This window comes from Perognathus longimembris, chromosome 1 (assembly GCF_023159225.1).
Source record: "Perognathus longimembris pacificus isolate PPM17 chromosome 1, ASM2315922v1, whole genome shotgun sequence".
NCBI classification, from domain to species: Eukaryota; Metazoa; Chordata; class Mammalia; order Rodentia; family Heteromyidae; genus Perognathus; species Perognathus longimembris.
The window spans coordinates 5,291,580-5,314,917 of NC_063161.1; the positions used below are offsets into that span (position 1 = coordinate 5,291,580).

Here is a 23,338-nt window from a genome sequence, read left to right on the forward strand (position 1 = left end):
GGCAAAAGCCCAATTCATCCCTTATCCTTCCTCTTCAATACCAGGCCAGGCACAAGGAGGAGGCAAAGAAGAACATTTATTCATTATGGAAAAGTATCTCTGAACAACAAGGTGAGAAACAGATTGAAAGAATACAATAGAAGAGCTGAGAATGTGCCTTACCGGATAGAGTGCTTGCCTAGCAGGCATGAAGAATACAATATAAAAATCTATCAATGGCACTTAAAAAACACCAAAACCATCACCAAGTAGTATATACAGGCTTCATTAACAAAAAGTAATTTCACAGCCTTCATTTAGTTTTGTTTATTTGTTGCTAGTCCTGGGACGTGGACTCAGGGCCTGAGCACTGTCCCTGGCTTCTTTTTGCTCAAAGCTAGCACTCTACTTCTTGAGCCACAGCGCCAATTCTGGCTTTTTTCTACATATGTAGTGCTGAGGAATCGTACAGAGGGCTTCATGTATACGAGGCAAGCACTTTACCACTAGGCCATATTCGCAGCCCCTTCATTTAGTTTTGATATTTACAACAATAATGTGACATAACAAGGGAGCTTCACTTTTCCAGTTTATCAGTGAGTTAACAACCAGAAATACCACAAGTTTGAGGCTAGCCTGGGTCACATAACAAAATCCTGTTTCAGAAAGTATAAAATAAAAAGTAATAGAGGGCTGGGAATATAGCCTAGTGGCAAGAGTGCTTGTCTTGTATACTTGAAGCCCTGGGTTCAATTCCCCAGCACCACAAATATAGAAAATGGCCAGAAGTGGCGCTGTGGCTCAAGTGGAAGCCAGGGACAGTGCTCAGGCCCTGAGTCCAAAGCCCAAGACTGGCAAAAAAAAAAAAGTAATAGAGTTAGTTGGGCACCAGTGACTCATACCTGTAATTCTAGCTACTCAGGAGGCTGAGAATCTTGGTTCAAAACCAGCCAGGCAATAGAATGTGACTCTTATAATCAATTGACCATAAAAAAGCAAGAAGGAAATCTGGAGGGAGCTCAGTGGTAAAGTGCCAGGCTTGAGTGAAAAACAGTTAAGCGAAGGACAGTGCCCAGGCACTGAATTCAAGCCTCAGGATGGACACATAAATATATAAATAAGTAAATATATATATATATGGATATGGAGGGAGAGAATTGGGGAGGGGGGAAGACAGGAGAAAAATGAGGAAGGAGGTAACAAGTTTGATAGAAATGTACTCAATGCCTCATGTATGAAACTGTAACCCCTCTGTACATCACTTTAACAATAAATAATCAATTAATGTAAATATATAGAGACATATATAGACATAGATATATATATAATCCCTGGTCACTGAAAATGTAATGCACTTCTCCAGGAGGATATATTTCACATGTTGTCATGCTTAATTGCTAGAAGAGCTGTGTACATGCTGTGAGCTCACCAGGAAAGACCCTGGAAGCTTGTGCCTATATTCCCCAGGACCTCACTTACCTCACGAGCCTTTTCCCTTTGCTCATTTTATTTTGTTTTGTTTAACATTTTAAGTAAGTAAGTAAGTCAATGCCATGAGTTTTACCATACATCAACTCCAGTGAGCCCTCTTTGTAAATCATCAAACTTAGGGATGGTCTTGGGTTAAGTTATTTCTGGCCACATAGCTGAAAAGTGGCAGAGATAAAGCATAAACTCTGAGCCTCCTGCCATTGCTTGGCTTTTTTATTCACAGGTGACATTCTACCCATAAGCTACCTCCAGGGCTGGGACTATGGCCTAGTGGCAAAGTGCTCGCCTCGTATACATGAAGCCCTGGGTTCGATTCCTCAGCACCACATATATAGAAAAAAGCCAGAAGTGGCACTGTGGCTCAAGTGGTAGAGTGCTAGCTTTGAGCAAAAAGAAGCCAGGGACAGTGCTCAGGCCCTGAGTCCACGGCCCAAGACTGGCAACAAAAACAGAACAAATAAGCACGTAAGCTACCTCCATTTCCAAACTTTTTATTTTTTTTTAAGTTATGTTTTGTTTTTGTTGGTTCTGGGACTTGAATTCGGGGCCTGGGTGCTGTCCCTTAGCTCTTCTGCTCTACCACTGTGGGCAACAGCGCCACTTCCAGCTTTTTTTGAGTAGTTTATTAGAGATAAGAGTCTTATGGAATTTCCTGCCTGGCCTGGCTTGGAATCATGATCCTCAGATCTCAACCTCCTCAGTAGCTAGAATTACAAGTGTGAGCCACCAGTGCCTGGCCTCCTTTTTTTTCTTTTTGAGATAAGGTCTCACTATGTAGCTCAGATAACTTCAAACTTACAAGACACTTTATTTGGGCTGGGAATGTGGCCTAGTGGCAAGAGCGCTTACCTCATATACATGAAGCCCTGGGTTCGATTCCCTAGCACCACATATATAGAAAACAGCCAGAAGTGGCGCTGTGGCTCAAGTGGCAGAGTGCTAGCCTTGAGCAAAAAGAAGCCAGGGACAGTGCTCAGGCCCTGAGTTCAAGCCCCAGGACTGGCAAAAAAAAAAAAAAAAAGAAGACACTTTATTTATCTCTGTTGCTACTTTTTTGTTCCCATACTTAAAGTTTTCAACCAAGAGAAGTATCTCACTTGCTCCTCTAGTTTCCATCTTGCTCAAGGTGATGGCAAAATAAAGTCCTAAATATCCTGCGTTGTCAATGGAAAGTTTCCTCATACAGATGGAGATTAGAGCCTCTTGGCCAGTATTCCTGAGTCTACCAAGTTCCCTTTTTCCAGGAAATGTTCTTTGTCTCTGTTTCTGCCTCCATTATGCAGTTTGGACGGACTGTGAGACCCCTTTTCATAAGTCCTTCTGCCACTGCAAGGCCCAGGCTCATTCTAACCATACATTAACAAAGATTCCAGGATGGCACCAGAGAAATAAGCATAGACAGGGAACTGATATTGGTTTTCTAGCTTAGAGATACAGGCCTTGCATGAACTATTCTTTTTTTTTTTTTTTTTTTTTTGGCCAGTCCTGGGCCTTGGACTCAGGGCCTGAGCACTGTCCCTGGCTTCCTTTTTGCTCAAGGCTAGCACTCTGCCACTTGAGCCACAGCGCCGCTTCTGGCCGTTTTCTGTATATGTGGTGCTGGGGAATCGAACCTAGGGCCTCGTGTATATGAGGCAGGCACTCTTGCCACTAGGCTATATCCCCAGCCCTTGCATGAACTATTCTACAAGCATCCCAGGAAGCAGTTTGCTTTAGATTTTTATCCATCTCCAACCCTTTCTCACTTCTGACCAGAGCTTCTCCTCCTTCCTGCAGAAGGAGCCAAGTCTAATCAGTCACCTCATGCTACACAGTTCTCCTCTACAGCTGAACACTAATTGACACCAGTCAGTCTATCACAATATGATGAAAAAGCACATGACAGATGGGCACATTCTCCCTGAAGAAGCCTACATAAAAGGAAATCCTTAGGGTTTCAAGCTTAATCAGATTAAAGAGAAAAGGCGGCTGTAGAAGCAGAGAGAAGAGCATCTGCAAGACAGCATGACCTAGCTTATTTAGGACCAGAACAACATGCAGAAGGCTGAAATGCTGGGCAGTAAAATGGAAGAGACAATTTAAAGCTGGAGGAGTGCTTAGAATCCAGAAAAAGAAGGCTTTCGATGCCAAGCACAGAAGCTTATGCCTAAAAAATCTATAGTACATTTGTTTCTGTTGCTCTATGTGTTAGAGCAAATTAGACTTTGCCAGAAAACTACACAGGCATCCAGGTATAAAGAATAAAGGAAAGGTTTAATGCTAGCAAAGGGACCCACAAGATCCCTTCTCATAAGAGAGAAGTGCTGGCTACTGTCTGAGGTGACCTATATAACCAACAGGGGCTAGGAGAGGGTAGGAGGTGGAGACCCTGGTGTGGATGTGTGGACCAGGGGCTTCATCATGGCAGGCCAGGACTTATGACTGCTTCCCAAATGGTAAATAAGGGGTCCTGGAGCTGAAGGTCACTCTAAGGGGATCTTGCTGCCTTATATGGTTACAGCTGCCCCAAAGGAGTGCCATCTCCAGGCAAAGGGAGGGGGGAGGCTGAATATTTACTGCCTTTACTAAATGGCCCTAGTGTTTGCCTAGGAAAGGAGCATGCTAAGCTATGAGAGAGGAGGCTATTGGGCAAACAGTATGCATGCTCCATTTTCAGGCATCTCAAAAGTAAAGGTAAAGATAAAGAGCTAAGATTCACTCAGAGCATCAGTGGCTCACACCTGTAATCCTAGCTACTCAGGAGGCTGAGATCTGAGGATCACGGTTCAAAGCCAGGCTGGGCAGGAAAATCAATGAGATTCCTATCTCCAATTAACCATCAGAAAGCCAGAAGTGGGGGCTGGGGATATGGCCTAGTGGCAAGAGTGCTTGCCTCCCATACATGAAGCCCTGGGTTCGATTCCCCAGCACCACATATACAGAAAACAGCCAGAAGTGGGGCTGTGGCTCAAGTGGCAGAGTGCTAGCCTTGAGCAAAAAAAGAAGCCAGGTATAGTGCTCAGGTCCTGAGTTCAAGGCCCAGGAATGGCAAAAAAAAAAAGAAGAAGAAAAGAAAACCAGAAGTGGAACTGTAGCTCAAGTGGTAGAGCAAAAAAGTTCAGGGACAGCACACAGGCTGAGTTCAAGCCCACAGCACACACACAAAAATTCACAATAGAAGGTTAGGCATGGTTCGAGTCATAGAGTACCTGCGCTAGCAAGTTTAAAGCCCTGAGCTCAAACTCTAGTATCACAAGAGAAGATAAAGAAAGGCAAGAAGAAAGGAAGGAAGGAGAAAGGAAGAAAGAAGAGAAAGAAATCCTAAGTACTCAGAAGACACTTGCGATTTTTTGTTATTGAACCCAAGAACTACAAATCACAAGACCACTACTTTTTTGTTATGGTGCTGGGATCACCAAAACAAATTCATCTATGCTAAGCATATGCTCTACCACTGAGCTACATCCATGGCCCATTAACTACCTTTTTGAGCACCAAAGGCAATGAGGTCTCTCCTTGTGACTCCTGCATGGTCTTAGCACTTTCTGCCAGCACAGACTTGTTCATGAGCAAGGACACAAAGAGGTCATACTTCAGCAGCTGCCTCAGCAAACCTAGGAAGCAAAGAGGTCGAGAAGTGAGGTGAGAAGTGCACAGGGCAGGGAATACACTCATTACAGCCATAAAACAAGTCCCGAGATACTACTTCAGGTTTCTGTAGATATAAAGAATAGTTAGATCCCTAAGCATTGACTTGCTTTCTATCGCTCAGACTTCCCACAAGGATCTAATGAAAACCTACTAAGTGCCATAGTAGACACTATGGGATTCAACAGTAACTTAGACATACACAATCACTCCTAATGAATTCTAAGTTTTATAAGGGAATAATATCAGTTTCACTACGACATCACCAATCACCTAGCACAATTTTTTTTGTTAAATAGCACTTAAAAATAGCCCTCCATTGATTTAATGGAAGAGCTCGAAATGGAGTAAGAACAGGGAAGCTGGGGTTCAAATGCCTCCTCAGCCATTTCCTATCTGTGTATCCTTGACCAAGTTCCTTAGCCTCTCTGGGCCTGATGTCCTGGCACAATTTTTTTTTTTTTTTTGGCCAGTCCTGGGCCTTGGACTCAGGGCCTGAGCACTGTCCCTGGCTTCTTCCCGCTCAAGGCTAGCACTCTGCCACTTGAGCCACAGCGCAGCTTCTGGCCGTTTTCTGTATATGTGGTGCTGGGGAATCGAACCTAGGGCCTCGTGTATCTGAGGCAGGCACTCTTGCCACTAGGCTATATCCCCAGCCCCCTGGCACAATTTTTGACACACAACCAGAACTCAATAAATGTATTCTGACTGACAAATGAAAGGGAAACAAACATAAAAATAGTCATAAAAATAGGGGCTGAGGATGTGGCTTAGTGGTAGAATGTTTGCCTTGCATGCATGCAGCCCTGGGTTCCATTCCTCAGTACCACATAAACAGAAAAGGCTGGAAGTGGCGCTGTGGCTCAAGTGGTAGAGTGTTAGCAGGCCCTGAGTTCAAGCCCCAGGACTGGCAAAAAAGTCACCTAGGAGTTGGAAGCATGGCTCAGTTGGTAGAGTGCTAGCTTATGAGCAAAAGTGTCAGGTACGGAGTTCAAGTCCCAGTCTCAGACCAAAAAAAAAAAAAAAAAAAAGAAGAGGAGGAAGAGAAGGAGGAGGAGGAGAGAAGAAAAGAAAGGAAAAATACATCGCCCAAAGCCAGGTATTGTGGAATAACCCAGTAGACCCAGCTACTTAGGAGGCTGAGGCAGGAAGAGTACTTGAGCCTGAGAGCTTGAAGCCAACCTAGGCAATACAACAGGACCCATCTCATAAAAACATTTTTAATGTTTATTTATTTATTTTTGTGCTGGTATCAGGATTTGTACTCAGGGCCTCAAGCTCTTACTTAGCTTTTTTGATCATGGCTAGCACTCTACTACTTGAGCCATACCTTTAGTCGCAAAAATCAATTTTTTAAAACCTCCCAAATGACTACTAATAATTGTAATGAATGAACAAAGAGGAATTTCCAGACACCTGAGAGTACACAGGAAGATCTAGCCTACTGTGGGATGAGTAAGGCTCCTATCAGCAATTTTCAGTTGAACCTGAAGGATAAGTAGATAAAACTAAAAGTAGAAAGAAGTATTTCAGGTAGTAGGAACAATGTTCCAGAAACTGAAAGAAATTGAGAGCCATTAAACAAAAAAGTTGTTAAGTCCAGAAATGGTATTTGAGGGGGCTGGGAATATGGCCTAATGGTAAAGTACTCGCCTCATATACATGAAGCCCTGGGTTCGATTCCTCAGCACCACATATATAGAAAACGGCCAGAAGTGGCGCTGTGGCTCAAGTGGCAGAGTGCTAGCCTTGAGCAAAAAGAAGCCAGGGACAGTGCTCAGGCCCTGAGTTCAGGCCCCAGGACTGGCAAAAAACATAACAAGGGCTGGGAATATGGCCTAGAGGCAAGAGTGCTTGCCTCCTACACATGAAGCTCTCGGTTCAATTCCCCAGCACCACATATATGGAAAACGGCCAGAAGGGGCGCTGTGGCTCAGGTGGCAGAGTGCTAGCCTTGAGCGGGAAGAAGCCAGGAACAGTGCTCAGGCCCTGAGTCCAAGGCCCAGGACTGGCCAAAAAAAAAAAAAAAAAAAAAAACAACCAGAAATGGTACTTGAGAAATAGTTATACTATGAAAGACCATGAAGTTAGGGATTCTAGTCTTTTGACATTCGGATGTCAAAGGAGGCCACCCAGGCATTCTATATAACATATAATTTAACAGGTAGGGCTGGGGATATAGCCTAGTGGCAAGAGTGCCTGCCTCGGATACACGAGGCCCTAGGTTCGATTCCCCAGCACCACATATATGGAAAACAGCCAGCAGGGGCGCTGTGGCTCAGGTGGCGCAGTGCAGGAAGAAGCCAGGGACAGTGCTCAGGCCCTGAGTCCAAGGCCCAGGACTGGCCAAAAAATAAATAAATAAATAAATAAATAATTTAACAGGTAGACAAACACTGTATATCAGAATATTCAATATTAAAGGGAAAAGGGAAGGGAGAGAAAAGAAATAAAGCCATAAATAACAGCAGAGAAACCTGACTCTACCCTGGAGGCTAGATGGGGGCCATGGGAGGTTTTTCTGACCAGGAATGTGCCTGTTATAAAGATTAACTTGGCAGCAAATACAGGCAGTAATGGCCTGAGGGAGTGTCCCACTTTCTTTCCTCCCAAAGACAGCACTGTTAAGATGCCACACCAACTCTAGGCATCTTTCACACAGCCTTTGCATCTGACCTCCCAAATTTATGGCTTCTACTACCTTTCCAAAAGTGCCACTACCACACCCACCCACCCCTGCAACTAGAGAAGCCAGTATCACAAGTTCTCAGGCAAAACTTGAAAAAGCTTGCTCCCCTTTTTTTATCCAACCCTATTGTCTCACCCAAGCAGTTGATCTGTAGCTCCTTTGCCTGGGCACTCTCCAGGGTAGAAAAGAAGAGTGGGCACAGCTTTTCCCGGAAATGGCCTGAAAGTATCTTGGCTGCTACTGGTGAAGAATAGAGCTTCCCATAGAGATAGCAGATGGAAGATTGCACCGCCTCATTAGGGTACACCAAACCTTTCAATAGGTGCGCCATCAGGCTGCCTGATCAGAAAACAACCAGAGGAGAAATCTTACAATGTCATCTGCTACATCAAACTCCAACTATTATCCCCAATGAGGATGTGATGGTAATTTCCTGTACTCCCTTATAATAAATGCTTTCAGAGTGTTTAATCAAGAGAAAATGAATGCTAATGGCATGGCTCAAGTGTAGAGCATCTGCTTAGTAAGCACAAGACCCTGACTGAGTTCAAACTGCAGTACCACTAGTGGGAGGGAGCAGAAAGGGAAGGAGGGAGGGAGAGAGGGAAGGAATAAAAGTTCAGAAAAGTTAAAGGTTTAACCCTTAGATAAACCCCCTATAACATATGTATCAGTATTTCCCTGGTAAAAAAAGTACTATATCCTCTTTCTACCCAAAAGGAAGGTCATAGTAGGGCCTTAATTAGTCTGTATTAAAATGAGCATGGTATCACAAGCCTATAATCCCAGCTACTCAGGAGGCAGAAGCAGGAGTCTCCAAAATTCAAGGCCTGCCTGGGCAAGGTTAGTGAGACTCTATCTCAAAAACAAAAACAAGTCTGGGGATATGGCCTAGTGGCAAGAGAGCTTGCCTCCTATACATGAGGTCCTGGATTCGATTCCCCAGCACCACATATACAGAAAACGGCCAGAAGTGGCGCTGTGGCTCAAGTGGCAGAGTGCTAACCTTGAGCAAAAGGAAGCCAGGGACAGTGCTCAGGCCCTGAGTCCAAGGCCCAGGACTGGCCAAAAAAAAAAAACCAAAGGTCTGGAAGCATGATTGAAGCAGTAGCGTGCTTAAATCATCCTCAGCTTCCCTGAGGCCCTGGGCTCACTCTTAGTAATGAAAAAATAAAGAAAGAGTGAATGGAGGACCAGATATGGTGACATACTTCTGTAATCTCAGCATTTGGGAATCTGAGGAAGGAAGATAAGTTTAAGGCCAGTCTGGGCCACATAGTAAGACCCTACCTAAAAAGAGATCAGTGTGGGATGGGGTGGGGGGGTGGGGAGGTGGGGAGTGGTGGGGGGGTAGTACAAGACCAGAGTCAAGGAACTAACTTTTTCAAATTGATCTACATAAAACGCATTTGCAGGTAAGAAAACTAAAGGCTAGAGAAAAGTGATGGCATAATGACTTCCCAGCCATACACAACAAATGAGCCACCCAGACAGCAGTGAGGTCAAAGCAGGTGAAGTTTAGGCCACTATTCCCTACAGGTTACTTACTATACTCCATTACAAAGTCATCTGCCAGAGCAGGGATAGCATCCACCAACTTGCCGAGAAGAGTCATGATGGCCAGGCTGCCTCTCATGGAGGGCGTGCTGCACAACTACAGAAAGTGAGCACACTCCTCTGTCAGTTAGGATCAGGTCAGATCTTCCCTACCCACACCAAGGCCTATATTATGCATGTCTCTTTGCCATCAGCTTCTTAACATGTCTGTTTTCCCCATTCAACTGTGAAGTCCTGAGTCAAATTCCTCTCAGAGTTCTCAGAAGCTAGCTTAGAACATGAGTTAATGTTAGCCCATTTTGGCTTGGGATGAAGCTCAGCGGTAGAGTACTTGAAGGGTATATGTGAGGCTCTGGGTTTGATCCTTAGAATAGGGGTGGGGGGTAGGAAATGACATAGTTTGCTTCCTATAGAACCAGAAACTGAAGGATGAAAATGAGAAACATTATAAAGATAAAACATCAATTTAGGGCTGGGAATGTGGCTTAGTGGTAGAGTGCTTGCTTAGCATGCACAAAGCCCTGGGTTCGATTCCCCAGCACCAAGTACACAGAAAAAGCTGGAAGTAGCGCTGTGCCTCAAGAGGTAGAGTGCTAGCCTTGAGCAAAATGAAGCCAGGAACAGTGCTCAGGTCCTGAGTCCAAGCCCCAGGACTGGCCAAAAAAAAAAAACCCCACCAATTTACATACATAATATATACACACATTTATATGGTATTATTATTGCTACTATTAGTAAACAGTTTCTATGAGTCAGGAACTAATGTAATGTCTCTGGTGGAAAAACACTGCATATAAACTAAGTATTCTAGCCTATAGTCAAAGCACTTAGGAGGTGAGGCAGGAGAATTACCCATCTGAGGCTAGCTTGGGCCACAAAGTGAGACATTATCTCAAAAAAAAAGAAAAAGAAAAAACAGATTTTGTATATACATCATCTATCTGCCTAGCAAATAGCAAGTGCTCAATAAGTAAATATAATAAGTAGCAATAATAACTATAAATCCAATATATAATCGCATGCAAAATAATTCAGTGATACGATTCAAATATAATGTATGATTAGTCAGGCATTCAAACCCATAATCTTAGCTACTTGGGAAGCAGAGATCATAGGTTATCTTGAGCAAAAAGTTCAAAGACTCCATGTTAACCAATGGCTGGGCTTAGTGGTGTATATCTGTTATCCCAGCTACTGAGGAAATACAAAGGCTGAGGGCAGCGGCATGTGCCTAATATTCCCTGTGACATGGAAAAGCACAAGTGGGAAGATTGTAGCTCAGGCCAGTCCAGGCATAATGCGAGACCCTACCTCAAAAATAGCCAATATAAAAGGGAGCTGAAGGCATGGCTCAGGTGGTAAAGCACCTCCCTAACAAGTGTGAAGCCCTGCATTCAATCCCTAGTAATACGTATGACGCACACACACACACACACACACGCAAATTAAATAATGTTCTTAATGGTAAGATGAACATTTGTCTTCCTTCAGCAAAATAAATAGTGATTCTGATATTTTACATCAACTTTTTTTTTGGTCAGTTGTGGGGCTTGAACTCTGGACCTGAGCACTGTCCCTGAGCGCTTCAGCACCACTTCTGGTTTTCTGCTGGTTAACTGGAGATAAGAGTCTCATGGACTTTCCTGCTCATAAAATACAGTTTGGCTTATCTCTAGCAGAATCTGAAGACTGTGAGAAATCCAGTTATTTAGGAAGCAGAGATTGGGAGGCTTGACATTCAAGACCTCATTAGGCAAAAAGTTAGTCAGCCTTCATCTCAACCCATACTTCCTGTCATCCCAGCTACATGGGAAGTGTAAATAAGAGGATTACAAGGGGCTGGGAATATGGCCTAGTGGCAAGAGTGCTTGCCTCCCATACATGAAGCCCTGGGTTCAATTCCCCAGCACCATATATACAGAAAATGGCCAGAAGTGGCGCTGTGGCTCAAGTGGCAGAGTGCTAGCCTTGAGCAAAAAGAAGCCAGGGACAGTGCTCAGGCCCCTGAGTCCAAGCCTCAGGACGGGCAAAAAAAAAAGGTTACAGTCTAGGCCAGCCTGGGACTATCTCCAAGATAACTAAAGCACAATGAACTTGGGGCATGGCTCAAGTGATAGACCTCCTGCCTCATGAGCCTTTAGTTCAAACCCTTGTGCTGCTCCCCCACACCTACAATTATGTACCAACCTCTTTGTGGCACTTGTCCAACAGGTAATGGGTGGTCTGCTCCAGCTTCAGCTGTGTTGTAAGCTGGATAATGACTGAGGAGACATTATTATTATCATTATTATTATTAACCAGAACGTATCGCCTGACCCAGAATTCACCTCTTAGCCCCGCTACTCAAAGTCAGAGCATGGCAGCGATTCCCTTGCAGTAATTGGTAGCCTTTTCTATTTCTCCCATGACACTATGTGTGCACATAATGAAAGGATTTGGGGAGGGTTCTTTATCATTTTATATTAGTATTTCTCACCGCAGACTGCGTATGAGAATCACTAAAGAATTTATTTATTTTTGCCATTCCTGAGGCCTGAACTCAGGGCCTGAGCACTGTCCCTGGCTTCTTTTTGCTCAAGGCTAGCACTCTACCACTTGAGCCACAGCGCCACTTCCAGCTTTTTCTATATATGTGGTGCTGAGGAAGTGAATCCAGGGCTTCATGCATGCTAGGCCATATTCCCAGCCCTGGTTGTTTGTTTTTTTGTCTTTTCATTGTTTCTCCATTTACCTAAATTGTTCTTTAAAAGTTTTTGTTTTTTGTTTTGTTTTGGTGTGTGTGTGTGTGTGTGTGTGTGTGTGTGTGTGTGTGTATGTCTGTCTTCTGGATCTGACAGAGTTTTCACTGTCTCAGTAAGAACATGCTCACCTCTACAAGCCATTAGTATGTAAACACATGTACTTCCACTACTTTAACCACCAACTTGTGTGCAGACAACTCTCAAGAAACCAATATGAAGTGTAATTTAAGTACTATTATGTATGCTTCTAAGGGCACTTAGCAACTCTAATTGATACCTAGTCAATTTCTTCCTCAGACTGTAAATTCATAGAGGGCAGGAACCAAATCTTACCCTCTTATATATCACAAATTCATGCAGTATTCAGCATAGAATAGCTGCCCAAGAAAGAAATATAGAATTATTTAAGAACAACAAATTGATTTTTCCTTATCTTACTCTAAGTGGGCAATTTCACCAAGTCTCAAGTAATGAGAACTACAATTCAAATACTAGGTACCCACAATTCTACCTTACCTTCAATACAGAGATCAATTACACTCTCATCTTCCACACTGCATAAAAGTCCTTGGAGCAGAAGAAAGTAAGAAGAGAGTAGTTAATTTCTCTTTTAAGAGAAACAAATACACAGACAAAATTCACAGGCCAAATGAATTCTAAAACTAGCAGCTTTATGCAATGCACTAGTTAAATCTACACTTAGCCCTTAAACACCTTTTTTGGCTTTAAAAAAGATGAGAACTATCAAAGTAACACAGCAGAAAAACTGTGCTCTCTAGAGTCTATAACAGATGGGGGTAAATTCCAGCTCAGTAATTTCTTAGTTATAATCTCCCTGAACTTTGAGACTCATCCTATTTCCCTTAAAAGACCATTCTGGCAGTTAAAAGCCTGAAAAGCCTCTGACATAGAGAGAAAAGCACTCAGTACAAGTTAGCTGCCCTACTGTCCAAAAGAACTCATTCCATTTAGATAATATAATCATACTAAAAGAAAGGACCTGATACCATTTAGTGCATCTCACTTTATATGTGAAGAAACTAAGGCCCAGGAGAAGGAAAATAACTTGATCAAGGTCACACCAAGGTCAGCAGACTCCCTTTCAGGACTTCTGATTGTACACAAAATCTAAACCAGACTCTGAAAGATCACGCATTATCCATATTCCTCCTCATGCTATATTAAACTCTTAGCTATACTAAGGCTCATTACCATAAGATAAATCATATATCTTAGAAAGAGAGCCATACCTCCACCATATGACAAAGTGTTAGGCTAGCAAATTAAACTGTTACAATATAAACATCACCTTTCCAAAACGATTTCCCTAAGATTCCCCCAAAAGCAAACAGGCATGCTATACATGCAAAACTTATGCCAAGTTTCCCTTCTGAACGCACCAAAAAGCACACTGATGAAGTAGATGCAGACTGTCTGGTCCTGAGCCACCAGCTGTATGACCAAGGAGGTGTGCCTCACAAAGGCATCTCGGAAGCAGGACAGCACGTGTTTTTTGCGTACCAACTTTGAGAAGATGAAGAGAAACATTCAGGAGTAACCAAGTCTAGGTAATCTGAACTCAAACAACTATCATTCCCTAGTTACGACATAACACGCAAGTGTCATCTAAACTGGATGTTGAGTATATGAAGATCCATACTCCCCATTGGGAGCATAGACAAGTTCATACCTTATACTTACGTAACACTTTACCCTTCAAAACCACTCTTTTTTTTTTCTTCCCCCAGTCCTGGGGCCTGAATTCAGGACCTGAGCACTGTCCCTGGCTTCTTTTTGAGCCACAGTGCTACTTGTGATGCTGAGGAATTGAACCCAGGGCTTCATGTATACGAGTCAAGCACCCTACCACTCAGCCTTATTCCCAGCCCCCAAACCACTCTTTTATTCAGGCACTAGTGGCTCACGCCTGTAATTCTTGCTACTCAGGAAAATGAGATCTGAGGATTGCAGTTCAAAGCCAAAAACCTAGAAGTGAAGCTATGGCCCAAAGTGGTGGAACACCGGCCTTGAGCAGAAAAGCTCAAGGACAGCACCCAGGCCCTGAGTTCAATCCTCATGATCAACAAGAACAAAACACTCTTTTTAGCCTGGTGGTGGTGGCTCACACCTGTAATCCTAGCTACTCTCAGCTAGCTGAGATCTGAGAATTTCAGTTCAAAGCCAGCCCCAGCAGGAAAGTCCCTGAGATTCTCATCTCCAATGACCCACCAGAAAACTGTGGCTCAAAGTGGTAGACCGATAGCCTTGAGCAAACTCAAGAGACCCCGTGCCTAGACCCTGAGTTCAAGCCCCAAGATGGAAAAAGAAAAAAAGGTAGACTGGAGGTGTGATTGAAGTGGTAGAGGGCTGGGAATATGGCCTAGTGGCAAGAGTACTTGCCTTGTATACATGAGGCCCTGGGTTCGATTCCTCAGCACCACATATATAGAAAGCGGCCAGAAGTGGCGCTGTGGCTCAAGTGGCAGAGTGCCAGCCTTGAGCAAAAAGAAGCCAAGGACAGTGCTCAGGCCCTAAGTCCAAGGTCCAGGACTGGCAAAAAAAAAAAAAAAAAAACATAAATAGAATGCAATCAAGCCTGATGGTGTCCACACACACACACGAGATGAAAAGAAAACCATTAGTCTAGCACCACCACCAAGCTATGAATTCGCTTCCCACGACTGTTAAAGTAATCTGAAAGAACTCATGGCAAAGGCGGGTGGAGGGTCCAAGCAGCCCATGTTGGAGCCAGCTCTGCCCATAGGGAAGATCTTCCCAGTGCACACCCCGCCCCCCACTTCTGCCTGACCAGAACCTCTACCATCACTGCCATCATGAAGACCAAGGCAGCAATTTACAGCCTCCCATAGCAGGAGAGGAGGAGGCCTCATTTTGGAAAGGGACAGCCTGCGGGGCACCCTGGTCTGGGGCAGCAATGGCTGCCTCCGCCAGGTGAGGGGGCAGGCCCCGGGGGCCCAGAGGAGCAAGGCGAGTGGGCCAGGGTTCCCAGGGCAGGGGCAGGTCTGGAGGCGAAGGCCCGCGCCCAGGCCGCCGGGGGGGGGGGGGGCGGGGGGGGGCGAGGGGGGGGAAGGGGACGCCACCGCACCGACACGCCCTGCTCCGGGAGCAGCTCCAGGGTGCAGGCCAGGCAGAGGCGTGGGGCCACGGGCAGCAGCCAGTGCGGGTCATGTCGGTAGTGGGCTTTCTCCAGCAGCAGCACCGCGTCTTCATCCCTCCGGAATCCTGGAGGGCCCGCCGCCGCCGCCGCCGCCGCCATCCGCCTCACGGGCCTCGGCGGCGCCTCGAGTGCCCCAAGCTTCAGAACTTTCCCCGCGCAAACTCGGCGCAGGCGCACTTGGCAGCGAGACCGGCCCGCGCGTGCGCACTGGCGCGCGCTCCCCACGCGGCGTCTGCGCGCCGCCCTGTGTCTGCCTGCCGACCTCTCTGAGTTGCTGCCCGGCTGCCCGGGAATCCTAGCTGCTCCGGGGGCTGAGATCTGAGGATCACGGTTCGAAGCCAGGGAGGGCCGGAAAGCCCATGAGACTTATTCCCAATTGACCGCCCCAAAGCCGGAAGTGGCGCTGTGGCCCAAGTGGTAGAGTGCCAGCCCTGTGCTGAAGAGCTCGGGGACAACGCCCGGGCCCAGAGTTCAAGCCCCCCCACCCAAAAAAACCCAGCCAGGAAATGGAAACATGTTACGGGGGGTGGGCAAAGAGGTGGGGCACAGAAATAGAGGAAGCGCGAGCAAATGGAGTCATTATATTCAGTGTGCACTGTGTATAAAATGCAAAAAAAAGTGTGCGTGTGTGTGTGTGTGTGTGTGTAGACTGAGATTTGAACTCAGGGCCTGCAATCTGGCTTGGCTTTTTCAAAAGCCCACATCTGGCTCTCCACCTGTTCTACCACTTTCACTTCCCGCCTTTTACTGGTTAATTGGAGGTAAGTGTCTCTCCAACTTGTCTTTCCAGGCTGTCTTCAAAGCACCATTCTCATATCTTAACCTCCTGAAGAGCTAGGATGACAGGCATGATCCACCAGCGCCACAACCCGCTGAAATTTATCTATGGAGAAGACGTGACACCCATTGATTGAATCCATCGAGTCAGGCATTTTAATCTTGACCAAAGTAAAATGACTCACTGTAGCATGTCCTATGGTAGACCTGGAAACGCAATAAAATATTCCAGTAGGAAATAGTTGAGTCTTGAAGGGGTAGGGATGAATTTTGCAGGAAGTCAGTTCACAGGCAGCAAAATCCTAGCAGGACAGCCCATGATCACCTCCCTTTCTTGGGACCAGAACTACCTGAATAACAGTGTCCTACTCAGACTTTTAGTACCCCCCAATCCTGAGGTTGTTGATCCATCCTCAGTTAGAATCGGCTTGAGACTAGGGCAGGACAGAACCATACCAGAAATGTTCATGAACTCTGTGGCATGGTGAGAGGGCAGGAGCTTAAGAAATGGCATTGGATTGACCCACATTCCCCAAATCTCAAAAACCACAGGATATAAGTGGCTTCCACCCCATCCATAAAGTATTACGAAGCCCCCAAAGGTAGCATTCAGAAAACACAGGCCAAAGAAATCCGTACAGAACCCCCCAAAAACCAATTTTATTAGAAGCTCTGGAGATGAGTAATTAATTCATACTCATTGCTTCTCTGGCGCCTCCTAAGGACTCGGGACCAGTGGCCTACTTTTTAAAGCCACCTTGGAAGATAAAGCATTTCAACCGCTTTATAAAACCAAACTTCCGGGGGGCTGGTAGATTTCGTGGAATCCAGTTTGTCTTGTCACGTGTCCCCCGGGCCTGGTTGATGTCTGTCTGAGGAAAAGCTACCCCAGCACAGAAATATCCTGGTGGCTGAAAGTTGCTCTCTAAAGCTGTTTGAATTCCAACGATGTCCTCCCTTGAACGTGGGTCACCCACGTGTGGAAGCAAGATAGGGTCTCTCAGAGTCAGGTTGGGGGCTGAGTACTGGGCCTTGGCAGGCTGCGGGGTCCAGGCTATGTTGCTGGGCAGAGACATGCTTGTCCTGGCCACGATGGAGCGGGTACTCCCTTTGAGGCTGGAGGGCTCCGTGGAATAGAAGGAAGGTTGCTCCCCGGGTCCTCTCTCCTTTGCAGCCTCCACGCTTCCTCTTCTGTGGTGTGTGGATTGCCCACATTCGAGTCTGGAGGGCTCAGGGTCTCCCCTGGATGTGTGCTCTTTCTTCCAATAATCCTGATCAGCCCTGGAGGAGGAGGAGGTCTGCATTCTGCTGGAAGCCCCCTCTGCCATCTGGGAGATCCCTGTCCTGATCGTTTCCCTGCCTCTGGTATTCTCATGGGAAAGATCCAGTACTCTTACAGGGCCACACCTGCTCCTAGACTCTGAAGCTGACCTGGGGCTCCTGGGAGCCAGGACCTTCGACGTGGAGGCTTCTTCTTGGACTTGTGGTTCTCTGGCTCCCCCTGGTGGCCTGCTTCTCTTAGGCTTCACTGGTGGAATGGCACTGCCTGGTCTCTGCTTCCCCAAAGGTCTGGCCTGTGTGGGAAGGTTTGAGCTTTTTCTTTCTGGAGGTGGAAGGCTTTGGGATCTCGCTGGAGCTTTAACACCTGACACGGAACTCTGGATGCCATCATGCCTTTGGAGCTCCTGGTTTGTGCATAACCCCGGCAGCCTTACCTCAGCCACAGGCAAAGAGCAAGATTGCAAGAAGTTAAAGAGCAAATAAGACTCCAGGATCCGCCACGGGAGGCCCCATCTCAGGTGCGCGATCCTCCGCCGCATGAGGGCCTCCAGTAGCAGCCGTTTGCTCTTCCTGAGGGTTGGCCAAGTGGGTATGACATCGAGGGCAGCGGAGGCACCCCCCAAAGCTGTGGCGGCTTGGGAAGCCCGGCCACATGGGTGAGAAGGGCAGTCAGAGGGCACCGAAGATAGTGGATTCTGGGATTGCCATGTGCAGCTGGAGGGCTTCCTCTGTCGTCTTCTTTGGGATTCCAGTCTGGTCTTTGGGGAGGCTGGAGTGTTCCCAGCTTTGTGCTCCATCTCAGAATGGGGGGCAGAGGCTACACTATTTACGGTCACTGTCTGCCTGTGATCCATAGCCTCATATCCAGAGGCAACGAGGGCTGGGGACTGCGCCAGGCTGTGCTTCCTGCCTGCAGGCACCTCGCTGGCAGGATGTTCACCTTGGAGGCTGATCCTGAGAGCATCCTCTCCTCCAACTGGGTTGTTGTCTCCTTTCCTGGGTGCTCCACACCACCCAGGCCCCTCCCCTCTGCCTTTTCTCTGGTTTCTTACACCCTGGATTTCTGCAGCATCCTCAACTCCCTCCTTGTCCTGGTTCTCTTGCGCTGGCGTCTGGCCCTCTTGTTTTGGGTCATCTTCCATAGATATCTGGGTCTTTGCGCCACCATCACCTGTGGCTTTCCTCACATTTCTCTTCCGCTGTTTTTCCATTTCTGCTCCATTTCTACCTCTGATCTGTCCCCGGTTCTTCCTCCTCACGGAACAGATCTTTCTGTTAATTCTGCTTCTTAGCACTCTCTGCTTCTTCCTCTTCAATCTCTGCGTCTTTCTTCCATCCTCACTGCTCGCCATTCTCTGGCTTCTCCTCGTGGCCACCTGATTTTCCGCAGGGTTCTCTGCTCCAGGAAGCTCCCAGCTCCCCCTGCCTGGGGAACAGCTCCCCCTTTCACTCTCCAACTGTCTACGCCACCTCTCAGGTCTTTGGTCCTTTACATCATCCTCTCCTCTTGGTTCTCTCTGGTTTCTCTTCTTCTCGGTTCCATCCTTAACTCCCATTGGCTTGTTCTCCCACTCTGATAAATGGGTGTGCCCATCTCTGTTATGACCCCACTGACTCTGGCCTCCTTCCCCCACTTCCCTGATCTCTGTCGCACTCTCCAGGACTTTCACGTCTTGTGTATGTGTTTCTGTGTCATTCTCACACTCAGCCTGCTCTCCTTTCCTCCCTCCTGATGAATGGATTTCTCCACCACCAAAATTACTCATTATTTCTCCCCATTTTCCTGCCTCCAACGTCAGGGTGTTTTCATCATCATTGCCCTTAATACGTTCCTGATTCTTCCACTTCGATATATGTATTTTATGTATCTTTTGGTGAAATTCATTTCTTAGTTGACCTGGATAGTCTCGCCCAACTGCCAGGGTGTCTGGACCATCTTCACCTTGAACCCTTCTCAGATTTCCCTTCTCTGAAGCCTGAAAATCAATTCCATTCTTAACTCCAATCTTGGATTTCCTCTCTGCGGGACGAATGTCCACATCAATTTTATGTCTTAAATGTCCTTGATTCTTGGCCTCAGGGGCTAGGATGTGTGTGCCATCCTCATCTCCATCCTTTCTCTGATCATTCTCTGGCACCTGAATTTCTGCTCCGAATTCACCACGAAACTGCCTCTGATTTCCCCAACATGCTATGTCAACTTCTCGGTGAATTTCCCCTGCTACCAGGCTCTGGTTTTCCCAACATGCTGCCTGGATCACCACCCAGTCCTCCTGTCTTATCTCTCTGTGCATCTTCCTCCTTCTTATCTGGCATTTCTCAGCCTCCTGGTCCCTTCCCAGGCTTTGTTTTTCCCATCCCCCTCGAATGGCATGTCTTGATAGATTCTGCTTCTCCCTGCAGGATTCTTGGGTGCTCTTGGCTTTCTCATTTCCACTCTGACCTTGTTTCACCCCCAGTGGTGTTTGTATTTCAGTAAGTTTCTCGTTTCCAACGCATCGGTGCTGTCCCCACTCAAGGGTCTGGATCTCTGCATCGTCACCATCTTGTTGGGTTGCTCCCAGGTTCTCCCCGTCAGATGTCTGGGTTTGCACAGCACCCGCACTTCCGGCCTGGTCCTGGTTTCTCCTCTCCTCTGCCTCAGTTTCTGCACCAGGATCAATGCCAGCCTGGCCTTGTGTCTCTTGCTGTGGCACCTTGGACTTCTTACCACTATCCCCTCCAGTCCATCCTTGGATCTCTTTTTCCTCCCTTCTGGCCTCTTTCTCTTGCTTCTGAAATGACTGAATCTCTACAGCATCCTCACTTCCACTCTTCCCTTGGTTCCCCCACTCTGGTGTCTGGGTCTCGGCATCTGTTTTCCATCTTAATCCCTCTTGGTTCCCTCTTGGGTGAGCCTGAGGGGGCTTCTTATCTTCAAGCTCTTTCTGTTCTTTCTGCTCTCGCTCTCCAATTGGGGTTTGATTTTCAACTCCCACATAGTCCTGGTTCTCCCGTACTGCTGTCTGGATTTTTCCATCAGTTTTACATATTAGTGTCTTCAGGCCTTTGTACCCCAGGGCCTCAGCTGCTGCACCATCCTTCATTCTAAAACCTACAGAGAGTTGGCCCCTGGATGCTTGGATTCCCCAGGAATCCTCCCCCCTGCCCTCTCTCTGGTCCTGGGGGGCTGGCATCTCCCCACTATTCTCTCTGCCCATAGCCTGGGTTTCACTCTGTGGCACGCCTCTCTCTTGGAGGCTGTTCCAGGACATCCAGGTGGGCATTTCCTGTTGTTGGCTGGGAGGATCCCCCAGGAAATCTCTGTGCAAGAACTGCAGTCTTTGAGCTGAAAGATTTGGGAGAGACATGGCCAGGGTCATGGCGGTGGGGTCCCGCAAGCGAACTGCAGGCTCCACTGGCACCAGCTTCCTCTGGGAGTGAACCAGCAGCTGCCCCACCTGTTGGCATGTGTGAAGACGAAGCCGAGTCTCTCTATCCCTAAGACCCCAGGGAGTCCTCTCTGCTTCTGAAGAACTGCCCCGAGGGAGAAGGCAGGTGCTTGAAAAGGAAGAGGTGCAAAAGAAGGACTCGGAGAGGGGGTGGACACCCCAAGGTGGGTCCTGACACGGCTGCTGCGGCCAGAGTAGGGATTGGACCCAGGGTTCCGGGAGGCTTCTCTGGGTCTCCACCAACTGCTGGACAGGGGGGTCTTTGAGCTCGTCAGGATGGAAGAATCCAGAACGCATCCCAAAGGAAGTGCCATGTCTCTCAAAAGATTTTGCCCGCTTCTGTGGTTGGACCTGTAGGTTAGAATTGGCACACGGTTAGTTCGTATACCACCCCCCCACCCCCCATAGATCTAGAATAGCAATCCCCATTACCAGGATATTTGGGCTCAGAAAAGGAAGGAGTTACTTCCCTTAAAGCAAACAATATTTATTCCCCCAAATCATGAGAAGTGACTCTGGGCCCTGGTACTGTTCTTTTTTTTTTTTTTTTTTTTTTGGCCAGTCCTGGGACTTGGACTCAGGGCCTGAGCACTGTCCCTGGCTTCTTCTTGCTCAAGGCTAGCACTCTGCCACTTGAGCCACAGTGCCACTTCTGGCCATTTTCTGTATATGTGGTGCTGCGGAATCGAACCCAGGGCCTCATGTATATGAGGCAAGCACTCTTGCCACTAGGCCATATCCCCAGCCCCCCCCCACCCCCGGTACTGTTCTAAATGCTGAGATACCATTAGAAGCAGGGAGCTATCTTCTACGAAAGACAATAACCAAACACATATGGTATGAAAAAGTATTTGAGGCAGGTGCCAATGGTTCATGCTTGTAATCCTAGCTACTCAGGAGGCTTAGATCTGGATGGTTCAAAGCCCTATCCCAGGCAGAAAAGTCTGAAACAAACCATCTTCAAAATAACCAGCAAAAAGCCTGGTAGAACACCGGATAAGCAGTTAAGCTTGGCTAGTACAATGCCCTGAGTTCAAGCCCTGGTACCACCAAAAATAGTATTTAAATAGTGAGGGCATAGCATTGACTCCTTTTAGACCCCGAGGTCAGGGAAGACCTCTCAGAAGAGGGGATACTCGGCTAGAAACTTGAATATACAGAGAGGCACACCAAGTGGCACCTGAAGAAACAACACCGTAGACAGGGAGATGTGAGGTGCAAAGGCCTTGAGAACAGGACAGAGTCTTTGTGTACAGGAACAGCAAAGAAGCCCATGTTTGGGCTGGAGGTGTTGCTTAGTCCTAGAGCTCTGGGTCCCATCCTTAGCATCATAAAAAGGAGGAGGAGGAAGAGGAGGAGATACAGAAAAAAGAATAGGAGGAAGGAGGAGAAGAGGTATTCTCATAGGATTTTGCACTGGCAAAACTAGTTCCCCCCCCCCAAAAAAAAAAACTAGTTTCCCATGAGGCACTAGTGCCTCATGCCAGTAATCCTAGCTATGCAGGAGGCTGAGATCTGAGGATCCTGGTTCAAATCCAGCTCAGGCAGGAAAATCTGAGACTCGTATCTCCAATTAACCACCATAAAACCGGAAGTGGAGCTGTGACTTAAAGTGGTAGAGTGCCAGCCTTGAGAACAAAAGCTCAGGGACAACGCCTAGGCCCTAAGTTCAAGCCCCAAGACTGACAGACTAGTCTACCCTCCCTCCACATCTCTCTTCCCTTCCTCTCTCCCTCCCTCCCTTCCTTTCTCTCTCCCTTCTTCCCCCACTTTTCTTTCTTTCTTTCTCTCTCTCCTTCCCTCCCTTCATTCCTTCCTTCCTTTCTATGTTTCTTTCTTTTTCTTTCCTTCCTTCTTTCCTCAAGGCCTTATATTGCCAGACAAGTGTTCTACCACTCCTAGTCCTCCTGTTTTTGAGATAGGGTTTTGATAACTTTGCCAAGCTGACCTCAACCTCTCAGTTAGCTAGGATTTCAGGTATGCATCACTATGCCTAGCTTTTGTGGTTTGGGGTTTGTGCCATTACCAGAGCTTGAACTAGGGGTTTTCAAACTCTTGGTTTTTTTTCACTCATGACAGGTACGCTTCCATTTCAGCTATTCCAGTATTTTTGCTGCTTAAGAGCTAAGAGTCACATGTGGGCTTTTTTTTTTTTTGCAGAGGCTAGCTTTGGATTGTGGGAATGAGCCACTGGTTCCTGGCTTGTGGTCTGTTTCTTAATGTGGGTGCTGCACTTGAGTATGTTCAGTTTGTGAAAAGTCACTGGCATGTACACTTGTAATATGTGTACGTATATGATCCCTAGATTCAACATTTTTGTCCGAGACCAGGACTTAAACTTGGTATCTGATACTTTCCCTTATTGGCTGGTGCTCTACCACCTGAGCCATGCCTCCAATCCTAATCAACTTTCTCTTAAAGAGATGTGGTTGGTGGAGTGGCTCAAACAGTAGAGTATCTGCCTTGCAAGTACCAGGCCTTGAGTTCATCTCCAATATTGCCAGCGAAAGAGAGAAAAAACATTGTGAAGCTTGTCATTCCATGGCTCGGGCCTGGAATCCCACCTACTCAAAAGGCTGAGGTTTAA

At 46.8% G+C, this 23,338-nt stretch overlaps 3 protein-coding genes across 3 annotated transcripts in view; all 3 read right to left on the reverse strand.

Annotated features, from left to right (window-relative positions):
• Mei1 (meiotic double-stranded break formation protein 1) overlaps positions 1-1,481 on the reverse strand; it is a 42,506-nt gene extending 41,025 nt beyond the window's left edge. Inside the window, exon 1 of the mRNA XM_048354646.1 lies at positions 1,459-1,481. The gene's annotated coding sequence lies outside the window, so the exon portion shown is untranslated. The remainder of the gene's footprint in view (positions 1-1,458) is intronic.
• A 14,676-nt stretch (positions 1,482-16,157) lies between these two features.
• On the reverse strand, positions 16,158-18,531 carry LOC125347142. Its single transcript, XM_048340234.1, has one exon. The coding sequence runs from the start codon at positions 18,529-18,531 to the stop codon at positions 16,780-16,782; it is 1,752 nt and encodes a 583-aa protein (XP_048196191.1). The 3' UTR covers positions 16,158-16,779.
• A 127-nt stretch (positions 18,532-18,658) lies between these two features.
• Positions 18,659-20,406, reverse strand: LOC125347150. The gene is made up of 2 exons (XM_048340245.1): positions 19,764-20,406; positions 18,659-18,696 (listed from the first exon to the last, which is right to left on the reverse strand). The coding sequence occupies exons 1-2, from the start codon at positions 20,404-20,406 to the stop codon at positions 18,659-18,661; spliced, it is 681 nt and encodes a 226-aa protein (XP_048196202.1).
• Positions 20,407-23,338: the final 2,932 nt, after the last annotated feature.

Excerpts from the sequence above, each read along its gene's own strand:
- LOC125347142 (XM_048340234.1), bottom strand. The coding sequence starts at position 18,531 with ATGGAAAAACAGCGGAAGAGAAATGTGAGGAAAGCCACAGGTGATGGT.
- LOC125347150 (XM_048340245.1), bottom strand. The coding sequence starts at position 20,406 with ATGAAGGATGGTGCAGCAGCTGAGGCCCTGGGGTACAAAGGCCTGAAG. Across the intron at positions 18,697-19,763 it reads ACCACTGGGGGTGAAACAAG|GTGGCCACGAGGAGAAGCCA; the intron begins GTCAGAGTGGAA and ends GCGGAAAATCAG.